General features: G+C 55.4%; 1 protein-coding gene across 1 annotated transcript in view; it reads left to right on the forward strand.

The window, feature by feature from the left end:
* The first annotated feature begins 719 nt into the window (after window positions 1–719).
* Window positions 720–13965, forward strand: part of ARHGEF18 (Rho/Rac guanine nucleotide exchange factor 18) — a 46106-nt gene continuing 32860 nt past the window's right edge. Inside the window, exons 1-10 of the mRNA XM_086477390.1 lie at window positions 720–795; window positions 5908–6044; window positions 6527–7026; window positions 8634–8844; window positions 9711–9825; window positions 10767–10824; window positions 11039–11083; window positions 11372–11452; window positions 11852–11957; window positions 12452–12626. Coding sequence (XP_086333516.1) covers window positions 720–795; window positions 5908–6044; window positions 6527–7026; window positions 8634–8844; window positions 9711–9825; window positions 10767–10824; window positions 11039–11083; window positions 11372–11452; window positions 11852–11957; window positions 12452–12626 — 1504 coding nt within the window. The remainder of the gene's footprint in view (window positions 796–5907; window positions 6045–6526; window positions 7027–8633; window positions 8845–9710; window positions 9826–10766; window positions 10825–11038; window positions 11084–11371; window positions 11453–11851; window positions 11958–12451; window positions 12627–13965) is intronic.

A 13965-nucleotide genomic window follows, 5' to 3' on the forward strand; every position in this document is an offset into this window, starting at 1 on the left:
GTGGGCAGTTTGGTCTCCTGGGGCGGTTTGGAGATCGCTGAGATAGCTCCCACCTGCCTCCCTGTGCGGGAGAGCTGGGAAGGGCTTGGAGAAAGGTCTTTGCTTGGGGACAGGGACCTGCTGTGAGCTGCGAGATGACACTGATGTTGCAGACGGACGGGGTCTCGCACCTTCGCTTGCAGCGGCTCTGCCATGGCACGTGAAAACGGTGCCAAAGGTGCAAACATCAAGCCTGTGGTCTTAACTCTTACCCTGCCTTGAAGGCGAAGGAGACTCTTACTCTGCCCCTGCAGAACTGCCTCGAAGGTGATGCTTTGCCAGGCTGACGGCTGATAGTCGTGAATGGAGCAGGAAGGTTTTGGCAAGGAGGGGAAGGGGGTTACGGTGTGTTAACAGCTTGTTTTCTGGTTCTGTCTGCAAGCCTGGGGGCAGCACTCGGGGGCTGGGTGTGCTCCGGGGCCACTAATCCCCGGGCCCAGCTGTAGGAAGTCACTGACCCATCACACAGGTGGGAACGCCAGAGACCAGGAATTTCTCTCTGGCTACAGCTTCCATCAGCTGATACTTCTGACAAAACACTTGGCTTCTCCACTCCCCCCTTGGCAGCCCCCGGGCTGCAGCCTGCAGTGCTGCCTTAGACCGCGCTGAGCTCTGCCGTGCTCTGTGCTGTGGTCTCCTGCTCGGGGTTGTACCTTGCAGAGGGCTCGGAGGGCTCCCAAATGTCAGACTCGCTGCTCAACCACTCCTGGCCATCGTTTTCAAAGTGCTGGAAGAAGAGATGGTCCTTTAAGCGAGGTAACGGCCTTGCGTGCGGGGAGAGCGGTCTGAGCTGTGTGTCGGGAGCTGGGCTGCTGCAGGGCGGTCGGGAGAGCCCGTCCCGGACGAGCAGGTAGCAAAGAGCACTGGGGTCCCCGGGCAGAGCTCGGTGTTGGGCACACCCTGCCCCTTTCTGCAAGGGACGCCGCGTAAGTGTTGGTTAACACTTTTCCTTCCGTTTCGTCTTTTTTTCAAGGCACATAGATGCTTTGAGGAGCTGGATAACGGGTTAAATATCAGCCTTCTGGTTTTGTAATAAATTTCTTTCACTGCTGCCAGTGAGCTGGAGGTCCTGGTGTTTGCAGACAGCTGTCTCCGCACGGCTGCCTGGCGAGGGCTGAGCCTTAGGTCGAGAGTTTGGTGTTTGAGCCGGGGAAAAGATTCCTGCAGTCTTTCAGAGTGGGCTGACAAGCAGAGACCCCGTGTTCGGAGCGCAGCCTGAGCTGTGGCGGTTTGTGTGGCACCGTCAGGGCTTCATGGTGTCCGACAGCAGGGATGGGAAATGCCAGCGACGGTGTGAACTGGCCTCGTTCCTGCGCGCAGTGCCGTGACTTGGAAAGAGGGAAGAGAGAGCCCCGGGAAGCGGGACGTTTGCAGTCCCGGAGGAGCTGGACCCTGCTGGCCTCGCCTGCAAACATGGCCTTCAGGCGGATGCTTTCGGGTACCTCTATCTGTGGCATTCGAGCTCTTGGTACTCTTTCTGCCCCATTATTGCCCCCCCTGCCACAGTTCTCTTCCGATGCGGATGTGCAGGAGACCAAGATCCAAACTGAACAGTCAAAGGCTGAGAGCGGGAGGCAGGGTCAGGCAGGCTCCGATCCGGGGTGAGCCCCGAGCAGCTCCTTCCGACCCCGGTTAGGACACCCCACGCCAGCATCCCCAGTGCCGCTTGCTGGGAAGGCTGCGGTGGGCCAGTTTCTATAACAAATAAATCAGCCTCACAGCACTCGCAAGCGCTGACTGCTTTGGGGAGTGTCTCGGTAGAGCCCTCTCCCCCCCACCAGCACGTGCCTGCGGAGCGGTTTGTCCTGCTGGGCTTGTGCCGTGGCCACGAAACACTCGGGGTCTCGCTCAGCTCCTCTCCTGGCGCCGGCTTTCTGCACTGTGGCACTCGCTGGTCCATGTGGGACCTTCCCTCGGTGCCCGGCGGAGTCACGGGAGGAAGGTGCACGGTGACTCTCAGCTCGTGACTTGGAGACTATCAGAGGGGCTGCAAATCCCTCGCGGCCCCGCCGAGCCCCTTCAGCTGAGAGCGAGCCGAGGGCTGCGCTGGCTCCCCGCTCCCCTGGCGCTTTGTGCCCAAACCCCAGGCCCCAAGCACAGCGATAAGACAGCAGCTCGCTGTACAGCGTGTTACAGTGTTGGACAGCTTATCTTCTCCCCTCCTCCAGCCCGGCCCGCATGAGCCAATCCCCACCGCTGCCAACGGCCGAGGATGTGGGGCCCAGACCAGGCGAAGGACTGCGCTTCATCCGATTTTGGCACGGCGAGTTTAGCACTCGCTTGACAGAGCTTTTCCCCTATAGCTCTGGCCATCCCGCAGGGTTGGAGCCGGGAGGAGACGGAATCATTTTTGTTTCTTGTCCGTGATGCTCGCCGTGGTTTCCCAACAGTCTCTACCCCGGACTGCTGGGAAACGCCAGGACGCTCTGGCCTTTCCTTCCTCCTGGGATTGTTTCACTTCCCCGGTGGAAATGCAGAGAGCGTTTGATGCTTGGAGGATGCGACTTGCCATGGTGAGAGCTCGCATCCGTGTTTCCTCGGGTGCTTCCCCACACCAGCACCAGCCTGGCTCCAGGGTCACTCGGGGACCTGCAGCATCCTGCGCCGAGCAGCGGGGCAGGCAGGTGAGGCTGGGCCAGGGCTGGCAGAGCTTGTTCCAGCGCTGCTCTGGTGCTGTCCCCTGCTGTGACACTTGCAGGCGCGTCTCCAGTGACCGGCCCATCCCAGGGAAATCGGCAGAGGCAGCTGCAGGAGGGAGGTTTTGACTGTAGCGCTAAAATCTTTGTTGGGCTCCCAGTGGCCTTGCACGCAGCTACAGCAGCATGGAGTTTTCTTCCTTGAGACAAACCAGTTCAGCTGGCTGAGCCCGCGGTCCCCACGGCATCAAAGCCCCCGAGACTGTCCCAGACTGTCCCATGCAGTGGATGCCTGTCGTTTCCTTCCTCCCCACGCAGAAGCCCAGAGTTTGCCTGCCAGGAACCTCTGGCAAAGCGCAGCAGAGCCCCCGCTCGTGTCCAGGGACCTGCCAGGCGCTTCCTCCCCGGCTCTGCCCTGGGAATTCCTCCTCCGAGGCTGCTCCCTGCAGCAATAACCTTTTATGGTTCCCAGCCAGAGGGGAATTAACGGCAATACCTAATCTGCTTCATGTTCTCCTGAAGCAAACAGCGTACGCTCTTGAAACTGTCACTTTGTCATCCCATCTCCAGCTGCGGCTGAGTACAGGTGAGCGCTGCCGTCTGCCAGTGTCTGGACAGCGAGGGTGCCCCGTCCCTTTGCCACCGCGCCGCAGCTAGACGGAGCATGGGTCCTTCCAAACGGGCTCAAGCGCAGAGTCCAGGAGACTCGAAGGGCTCCCGAGTTTGCCGCGCTTGCTGACACGTGGGTGACCACCTCGACTGTGGCCGTAGGGAAGTTTCACCACCCCCCAGACCTGTCTCACTCCTCCGCTTGCTCCACGCTGGCCTTTCCTTGCTCATCATCCCAGAACCTAATGCCCGAAAGGGTATTTTTTTCCCCCCGTGAGCCCCTCCAGCAGCCCCCCCCCGGCCCAAGAGGTCCGCACAGCTCAGCTCGACACGCGGTGCCAGCCCAGCATCAGCCGCCTGAGGCGTTAAGAGGTGGGGAGTCCCGAATCGCCGCGCCTGGCGCTCGCACATTGCCTAAAATGGTCTCCCCACCGCTGTCGCCCCGTGCAGGCTGCGTGCTGCTCCGAGTTCCCCGGAGGCTGGCTGCAAACCTGATTTATCACGCGTCCAACAGGAGCGTCTGAAGTCTCCGAGGAGGCTTTCCGTCGTTTGGTGGGCCTGGAGGGGGTCTGTTGACTGAAGCCTACGTCTTGGCCAAATCCTGAGCCCTGCAGGGCACAGGCAGAGCACAGGGGATATTTTCCAGGCCTCCGAGGAGCTGACTCTGTTCCAGGGATTCCCTTCAGAGCTGCAGGCTGGAGCCCGGTGCAGGCCCGGAGTAGCCTTGGCAGGACGGCCAGACCGTGTTTGGGAGGAAAAAAAAAAACCTCTTTGTCTTAGCGAAACCTGCGGGCCCGGGCTCTGCGCTCTGTCAGGCCGCAGCGCTTGTCAGCTCCTGCGGCTGCAGCCCCGCCGCCTCTCGGGGCTTTGCTGCTTTCTCTGCAGGTAGTTCACTGCTGCAAGGGATGGCGAGAGCAGGGAATCGCCTTTTTCTTCCTTCCTTGGACTTGTATGAGGGGAAGCACCATCTGTCCTGGTCCCCCCTGGGACCCTCCACACCACCTGGTTGCTCTCCTGGGGTCTGTTCTACCTTAGCCTTCATCCCAGAGTGTTTTGGGGGTTCAGCGGCTTTTACTGCCCACTGAGCTTCAGCTGGTGGTTCCTACAAGCTCACGCCAAAACCTGCCCTGGTTCAAATGTGTAGTCACCTCAAAATGCTCCGTTTTGATGGCAAAATGGAGAGAGGCAACCCAGGCGCATCTGAGGGAAGCAAAAGGTGATGCTCAATAGCTCACTAAACCTCTGCCGGTTTTACAGATAGAGCATTACAGATGTGGCTCAAGGACACCCTGTGCAGGAATTTGTCTGTTAATTAAAAATCTCTTCTGAAGCAAATTCTGCAACCTTGCTAGAAAGCCTGTTTCAAATGTTCCCTGCTCTTACAGTTAGAAAACCCTTAATTGAAACGGTGCCTTCACAGAGCGCTTTCTTTCCCTATTATTTATAGACCCTCACTTGAAATTACCACACGCATTTAAACACACCAAACACTCCTTAAAACAGAAAATCTGGCATCTGCCGTGTGCAGCGGGATCCCAGGAACAAACCTCCAAGCGCTCCCTCACGTTTGCTGCCTTTTTCTATTTGGCACCACGCAATTTCTGGCTGCGTTGCGTAGCCTGAAAACCCACAGCGGGATGCAAGGTTTCCAAGAGTGTGGGTTTTAGCAATATCTTCCTCATATTAATGTTTTTATACTTGGCTTTCCTGGAGTATGATGGGTTTCTAGCAGTTTCTTGCCATTTTTTCCCATTGGATAGATATGGCTGCTTACAGCCCGTTGCTATTGTCCTCTGCATCTTCAGAGATCCACCACAGCGCTTCAGCCAACCTCCTGGCTTTTTCCCATTGGCCTCAGCTGTACGTATCTCGAAGGAATAAAAGGCCTCCGTGAGTCATGCGACGGTTCAGAGATCGTGGCTAACGTTTACAGTGTGTCTCGTTGCATAGGAATGCGCTTCAGTCAGCTGGACGATCCATGGTACGATGAAGCAGGTCCAGACCTTGTTTTTGTTTCTCAATGAGTTATGGGATGGTGTACGCACGCTCAGGTTCACACTCGCTCAGCACTCCTGCGTGGAGAAAATCCACATGACAGAGACAGCCCCGGGAGAACTACACGCTTCTGTTGCTGCTCTGCACATCCAGTGTTGTCTGGAGTCGCTGATGTGCCTCCAATTTGGCCTCCCCGTGGCATCCTTTGTTCCTTACGGATGAAAATAAAATCGCTGTCGGTATTTTTATTTGCAGATTTCTGCTTTAAAGGTCCATAATGTCAATAACAGCTCTCAAAACGTGCTTAACTCTTCTGGTTTTCCGTGGAAACAGCCTGTGCAGCACAGGGCATCCTACGAGGGTCTGGCTGGCATGGCGCAAGCCTAGTCCCTGCCCTGCACGTGCCATGGCTCGAGAGATGAACTTTCTGCTGTCAGGGGATCCCTGCCCCAGGTTCCCACAGGATCCAGGCTGCCGAGGTCCAGAGATTGCCCGGCAGTGCCCGGCTGTGAGGGGCGAGGGGGCAGAGGGCTACGGGGAGCACTTCGGTGCTGCCCAATGTCATTTGTCCGTGCGTGGCTGGTTTTCCACCCCTCCTGGCTGCCCGGTCACCTTCTCTGTCTTGCAGGGTCCGACTGCAAGCCATGCTTACGGGAATTCACTGACCACAGCACTCCTGCTTTGGAGTTTCCCAACCCCAAAAGCCTCCTCCCATCCCTGACCGCTGAGGATGACACCTTCTGCACCAGTATGGCTGAAGAAAAGGCAAGTGTCCTCTTCCCTTCTGCTACCGCCATGCGAGGCAGGAGCCAGGGTCAGCAAACTGGGTGGCCAGCACTATATTCAGAGGGGTCTGTGGTGGAATAAGAATGGGGGAAAGAGGTACCAATCCAGACTATCAAGGAATAATCAAGGTTATATTGCTTCTGCTGCTGGGAAATATCATACCTGTGTGCTTTGTATCGGTGTTGGGGGGAACAAGGCACTGCTTGATCTCAGGGACTGGAGGAAGCCAAGCTGGTGGAGCTGGGGCAGGTCTGGCTGCGAGGTGCAGTAGGAGAGTGCCACTATTAGAGAGTCTGGCTTGAGGCATGCAGCTGCAGGCCAGGCCCTGCTACCTGCAAGCAGGCTGTTTGCCATGGGAAGGGAAAGAAAAGCAGCCCCAGCTCTGCCTCCCTTTGCAGGGTGGCTGCAAGGCTCCCAGGCGGGATTCGTGCACTCAGGCTAAGCTGTCGCTGCCTTTGCAGGAGGACTCGTCTTCCACAGAGCTGGATGTCCCAGCAGCGGACTTGCACAGCAGCACGGAGGATTTCCTCTCAGACTCTGCTCTCCATGGCACAGAGTATTACAGGGATCTGGGACTCCTGAGCCCGCCAATTGCCAAAACAGCACCAGAGACGGCAGCGCAGCCAGAACAAGCAACCCAGGCTGTGTCTGCCATTCGCTTATTGGAAGAGAGACCAGGGGCCCTGAGCAAAATGTCTGTGGATGTTGCTTTTTCCAATCCTGTTTCCTGCTCGGTACGTTACGGCGAGGCCGACTGCCGTTTTCTGAACAAGGGCCACGTTTGCTCCTGTGCGGCAGCGCCAGAAGACGGTACCAGCACTTCTGAGCGTCCTGCAGAGGCAGGCAAAGAGCTGGACCTGCAGGAGGCCAAGGAGTCCTTCCCCACGTTGGTGAGATCTATGTCTACCTCTCGGAGGCACAGCTGGGAGAGCCCTTTGTCACCTGTGGACTGCAAGCGCAGGTACAGCAGGACCGTGATATATTTGATAGATACCGTATAATGATGCTGCATGAGGCTGAAGCGACGGCGCTGCCCCGAGCTCTAGCTGCTGCTGGGTGGTCCCTCTCGCTTGTCAGCGTCTGCCAAAGCAGCTGGATGCTTACTGCTCCTGTTGGGGGGGATGTGGAGGAACAGATACTAGGGCAGCAAGAGGCTTTAATGTCTCCTTGGCAGTAGGAAGACCCTCTTTTCCCGGTCTTGGGGCTGGGAAGAGGATTTCTCATCTGGGGAGAGCTTATTTCTGTGTAGGAGAGAACCCTGAACAGCATCAGCTGCCCTGACAGCCTCCATCCTCTGGCTCAAAGGGAACTTGAGGGATTAAGAGCTCTGTCAAACCCTTTTCCTTCTAGCCCGTGACTCGGCTTGGTGGTGCCTGCGCCTGCAATCGCTGCAGAGTCCTCCAGCCCTTTGTCCTCCACGTGGCTGCAGAGGAGAGTGTGTTTTGTAACGCTGAGCTCTGGCTGGGAGCAGTTTCCAGGCCTGGCATTACTGCCATCCTGTGCTCCTGCCACACGAATGCCTCAGGCTCCACGTTCCTACATGCATGCTTTCCCTGCTGACAAATGTATTGATCTCCCAGATGACTGGGAGTTAGGTGCAAGACAGCAAGGACTATTTTTACCTCTCCTCCTTATAAGGTACCCTAAAATTATCTCAGCCTGAAATCTTGGCAGTTCTTTATCAAGCTCAGGCTTTGGTGCTCAGACCTATCGGTGTTCCATGTGCCGTGGATCATTCACAGTTTATGCTGTGTCACAGGCGCACGAGCAGCGGCGGCACAGAGCGGCTGCCAGTGTCCGGGACTTGTTCGGTCCCCTTGCTGGGTGATTAAGCATGTGTGAGTGCGAGGCCAGGGAAGGGGAATACGCCCCGCTGTCCCCTAAGCAAATGCTTCCTGAAGCCTGTCTCTGGCAGCAGGAATGAGGTGACAGTGATCTGCAGACAGAACCCATGCAGAGAGTAAGATTTTCCATTGAGCCCTCTCCATCGTTTTGCTCCTGTGTTGTTGGCACTGCGACAGCACGTGGTGTTCAGGAAACCTTGGGGTGCTGGGGGAGCTGGTTGACCCCTCATTTCCCAGAAAAGGATTTCTTTTTCCTTCCTCAAAGGTGGGGGCTGGTGGGAGCAGGATTTATGCCATGCTGATGATTCGATAAATGACAACATCTGCCATTTCTAAATGCCCAGAGGGACTTCCCTGGCATTGCAGCTAACAGGACAGCAGCTCTCATGCAGGGGAGGCAGGCGGCTGTCTGGGTGGCCGTACAGTCTCAGGGGGGTTGCTCAGAGATCAGCGAGAGCCATCCAGCACTAACCATCCTGGATGACCAAGGAGCTCGTGGACTGACTGATGGCAGCCTGTTTGGAACAGCCTCAGGACCTGGTGTCCAGGCTGACGCTTCTTGGCATGTCCTTTTCCACGTGCCTGCTGTGGTGACCATCCTTGTCCCAGCTGCAGGAACTCTTCAGGCCTGTCTACCCAAGGCTAGGACATGGCAGGGGCTGTGCCATGCCTGGCACAACAGGACGGGTCTGCTAAGCTGCCTTGTTCCTCTTCCTCGAATTAGGTTCAGCCTGGACACCACAGAGATGGGCAGCGACCCAGAGCAGGAGGATATAGAGAAGGGGAGCCATGCCTGCCCGCAGCCTCACGTGTCCCTTCAGCTGCCCAAAGGGGAACTGGAAACCTGGAGCAGCGGCGGGGGTGGCGTGGTGATCAAAGTGGAGATAGAGCCGTTGAGCCCGAACCTCACGGTCAGCCCTGGCTTGGAGGAGGCGGTGAGTGTGCGAGGGCTGCGTGCATGTTGGCAGCAGGGCAAGCTGGGGGTGCAGACGTCAAGACACGCAGGTGGCAGCTGCAGGCTGGACTTTGATGGCAGCGTCGAACCAGGTATGCCATGAGGTCTGAAGGAATCTCAGCAAGGACGGGTTTTCTCTGCTCTGGGACAAACTGCCACTCCTCGCAGGATAAAAGCCCTGGGAGCCGGCTGGTGCACAGCCCTCTTTTCCTGTAAATCTAGTTGGAATTTCCCTCGCTGCAACCTGTGCCTGTTGCCTCTTCTCCTGTCACTGTGCACCTCTAAGAAGAGTCTGGCTCTGTCCTTTCTATAATCCTTTGCTAGGTAGTTGAAGAGAGCAGCGTGACCTCCCCTTTCACACTGCTTTCCTCTGGGGGACATCTTTGGATTCAATTAATATTAAAAGGACAATTCTATCACAGTGCTATGTATCCTATAAAAGTGAGAAGTGCCTGAGAAGATTTCAGCCACAAGTGTCATTTGCTCCAGCCTCCCTGGAGCCCCCACCTGAAGCCAACAAACAGCTGGGCCTTACAGTGTCCTGTCATTGTAACCCTGACAAAACAAGTGAGGGAAGGGGTGAGGAGTCAGCCTGTTCTCGGTGATATCTGGGGTCTTGATCTAATCCGGCACTCTGATATACCACAGCTATCAAACCACGCAGCAAGGGGATCTGCTGTGGGGCTCCCAGGGTGGATATGCAGGGCAGGAGGCTGTGGGAAGGCAGGGATGACCACTGGCATTGGAGATTCCCGGCCTTACACCTTGACAGCCAAGCTGTGCCCCGATGGAGGCTCCCTTGGTGCACAAAGGACCAAAGATGTGCATGATTTTTTACTTCTCCAGAAGTGTGGCAGCAACGGGAAGAGACTGAGGTCAAAGTCTGTCCCATCAGCCTGTGAGACGGTTGCCTCCCCTCAGACACCTTGCAGTTTTGACGCTCCTCATCCAGCCGTGGAAGGTTGGTATAGAATATATATAATATGGCATTAAATGAGTTCAGGGTGTTTGTGATTAAGGTCAAAAGCTGGAGACATAGCTCTGCAAGGCTAGACATCCTCTGCCCTTCCCTTCTACATGGTCCCAGGAGCTCCTGAAATAACAAGTCAAGCTGACTTTGAGTCTGATCCCGGCTAACAGTGCAGTCTAAGCTCAGACACGCCCGTCCCCAGTGACACATTGCCACGCAACCTCTCTGCGGCTCGTGCATTGGTCACACAAGGCAAAGATGGTTTCCTAGGAACAAAAGGCACTGCTTCACCTGCTGGGGTTTAAACGTGCTCTTTCTCCTGTCCCCCAAAGGACGGGGCGAACATGGTCTGTGTGCAGGCCCCTTCTGACTGCCCTGCCCTTAACAACCCTCCGTGCACAGCTGGCGGGGGAGCAGGCTTCGGAACAAGGCTGCCAGGTTCTGGTTTCTGCACTGAAAGACAAAGAGCCTTGGAAAAACAGAGGCACCCTAGCTCCTGTGAACTTCATTTTGGCCTTTTCCGTGCTGCTGGGATCCATTAACCTCTCCCATCTGTGAGGACTGCCCCAGAGCAAAATGCAGAGAGTTGTTAAGAGCACAGCCTGGGAAGCTGGGGGGAAGCTGGTGGTCATGGGGGGAGGGTCTCTTGGGAGGTGTTGGCTCCTACCCTCTAGCTGCAAGCAGGTTCCTCAGAATTTTATGTAATACAGACAGGAGAAGGGAGAGATACACAGAAAAGCAATGTAGCCTTTGCCTCCCTCACAGAAATGCAGTGCAGCCTTTTCCTCCCTAACTGTTCCCGGCACTTCTCCTTCCCCGTTAAAGGCACAGTGGGAACCCAGCAAGATTAATGGGGTCCAATCGCACAGCTTGCAACATAGTGCCCTGCAAAGGCAAACCAGGATCCCTGCTGAGAGTGTTTTGTGTTCCAGGTGTCGAACCCCCTGCTCTAGAGATGCTGGAGAAGGACCACGTGTCCCCAGACCACGTGTAGGTATTGTCAGTCCTGGCTGTTTCGAGATGACGAAGATTCTTGAGTGTATCTGAGCTACTGGAGGTGCAATAGCAACGGAGATCCCACTCCATGCTGGGGCACAGCTGAGTAGTTGCTCGTAAACCAGTGCCAGATGCTTTGTGGGGTGCAGAATGTCTTTGCAAGGACATTTTCTAATCCCTCGCTTTTCTTTTGCCCCATCCCTGGTAGGTTAATTGTCCAGCAGGTACTTCAGGAGCTGAAACATTATCATGGGTAAGTGCGTCTGGGAGAGGGATGCGGGTGGGGAGGTCACGAGTCTGCTAGGAGCCAGCTGCCAAATGACACTTGGTCCCCTGAGGGGCAAATCCCCAGGGCACCAGAATCACTGTATTCTTCCAGTGAAACTAGGGCAGGATTGCAAGGAGGAGCAGCATTTCACACGCCTCTTCTGTAACTCTAAACGTGTTCCTGCCCCATCTCCAAAGATGAGCCCTTCCACTGACCCAAAAGTTCTGCTCTTGTGTTCTTCGCTGTGTGTCTGATGTCTTCTTCCCTGCACAGGGCAAAGCAGAGAGCTTGTGTGCAAGAAGGCAGCGATTCTTCCCAGCAGAACCTCACCTGGTTTGAGTTCCTGTCTAACGAGTAAGTGAGGCTGATGGTAACCCACAGGCTTTGTGTTCCCAGAGCAGACTGATTTCGAGCTCCCCTCCATCTAAGCTCCACTGCCCTGCTAACACTGTGGGCAGGACACTGGTGCCTGCAGTGGTTCAGCCAGGGTCAGGGCCTCGTTGTGCATGGCACTGAACAAACAGAGACGGCCAGAACTCGCACAAACAGTTTGAAAGTTCAGCTCCTTATTATTTGCAAGTGTCCCATTAATAAATGACACGACTGATGCTGAGCCAGATCCTCCAGGAGATGGAAAGCTCAGAGACGGGGTCCTAAAGTAATGCTTCAGATGAACTTCACCAGTGATCTCCTCGAACTGTGCTTGGCCAGTTAACTGCCCCTTAGTTCAGATGTTTTTTGGTCTTGTTTCAGAAATGAGGACAGTGGGAAAAGCGATAAAGCAGAGAAAGGCACGAAGGTGATGCGACGTCTGAGTTCCCTGCGGAGCCGAGTCACTGGGTCCTGGCAGAAGGATAAGGTGAGGGAGAGACGCTGAATTTGGGGAAGGAATTATTGAATTCTTCAAGCAGAAAAGGGGCTCTGACCCCAGGGACCAGTTAGCTGGATTGCTTTTCGATGGCTGAGGCCCTTATATGGGTCACTGTGACCCCTAACATAATGTAGCGGACAGTGATCCCCGACTTTCAGCCCACCTTGCTCCAGGGGATGTTGTGGCTGCTCTCAGGCCCTCTCAGCATGAGTTCTGCAGCCCAAGAGAGGAGTGCTTAGGGTGGGCGACCGCCTGGATCACCCACTGTGGCAAGGAGGAGAGCCTGCAGAGGCACAGACCTGTGCTGCAGCGCTGTGTCCTGCCCTTCATCACTCATGGACCTAGACTAGAGGGACTTAGGAAGACGTTTGGGAAAAGCACCACCGTCCCAAAGGTTCTCCATGCTTGTTTTTACCGGCAGGGAAAGGAATGTGCGGGCAGTGAGAGGCCTGTAACCGAGCTGTGTTTTTCTCTCCTTCCAGGGTAAGAACAAAGAGCAGCCAAAAGAGAAAGAGAAGGAGAAAGAGACAAAGGAGCCAAAAGAGAGGTGGAAAGAGATCAATAGGCACCAGCTTGTGCCAGGGGTTTTCTCCAGTTGCACCAGCTGCTCGCTGTGTGCCAAACCTCTTGTGAATAAAAGTGGTCTGCAGTGCCTGAGTGAGTATGGCTGTCACTGTCTGGCTCTGACCCAGCCTGGCTGCAACCCGCCCCCCCAGCTGCCCCTCCGGCCCAGGCCGGCCATTTCCCTGCTTAAATCAGCCCCATGGATTGCTTCGCTTTTCTGCCTGGCTTGGCTGCACCCCACCACCCTGCTTGGCCTGGCTTGGTTGTTTCTCCAGACAGTCTAAATGATCTCTAAATCCTGCCTGGCAATAGTTTCATCCTCATTTTCTTTGGCCATTTGACCATTTCCTGCCCCTTTCCCCCAAGGAGGGTTCTAGGTCAACTTTTCCTTCATTTTATTGGTTTTTTTTCTTTCACAAAGTTCTGCTTTGCCCAAGCACATAGCCCTGCTGTCTGGGTGAAGCTGGATCTTTCAGGCTGTTTTTCACAGCTGCAGTGATGTGTCAGCTCAGCATCTGCCCTGTGCACGGGCACAGGGATTTCTAGAGCATCCAAAACTTTATTAACTAACACAAAAGTCCAATGTTGCCTCCCAAGACCTGCATGGGTGAGATTGTTGATTTTTCAGGTGTCAGCAGTGCACAGGAACAGCAGCTGCTCCTTTGCCAGCGTGCGTGGGACTCTCTCCTCCCACTGCATTCACTGTGGCATTGCTGCATGGCTTTGGCTGATGGACAAACCCTGTCCCTCCTCTTTGGGGCAGGTACTCAGGGCACTGAAGAACATTTTAATTCCCAAGGGATTGTCTGTGGGCAGAGAAAATCTGGAAGGGAAAGAATTGCTCTCTTTCTCTACTCTGTGTCCTCAAGCAATGCTCACTCTCCGGTAAGGGTCTCTCAGAGGCTCTTAAGGTCAGTAAAACCTTCTTGGGGCATAAAAGAACTGGCTGCCCTTGGACATGTGCTGAGAAGCGTGTTTTCCCTTCAGAGCAGCTGGAGGGACATTGAAAAGCACCACAGGCCCGGCTGTCAGTGAACAGCAAAAAGTAGGGAAGTTCAGGGAGCTGAATAAGAGCAAGTGCTTTGTGGATATTTAGAGAGAACCTAAAAGTTACGGGAGGAGGCAGAGATACGCCTTGTCACTCTTGTCTGAGGAACCTCCTAGCAGAGGCTCTGTTTGCAGCCCTGCATGTTGCTTCACCAAAAATACCTGAACCTGAGAGGATCCAGACAGTCCTAGATGCCCAGTGCTCCAGGAGCTTGGAGCCCTGCTCTGTACGGTCTTGGGAACTCTGAGGCCGTTGCCGGTGTGAGTGATTCTTCTCTGGACAACCTCTACGGAGGTCTGTGATCTGGAGTGCAAGCAGTCGGAGCTGGCTGTTGAAATGGGAGTACGGCTTGGCGTATCGTCGTCCATCATAAATGCGCGGGGC

This window comes from Leptosomus discolor, chromosome 24 (assembly GCF_034619465.1).
Source record: "Leptosomus discolor isolate bLepDis1 chromosome 24, bLepDis1.hap2, whole genome shotgun sequence".
NCBI classification, from domain to species: domain Eukaryota; kingdom Metazoa; phylum Chordata; class Aves; order Leptosomiformes; family Leptosomidae; genus Leptosomus; species Leptosomus discolor.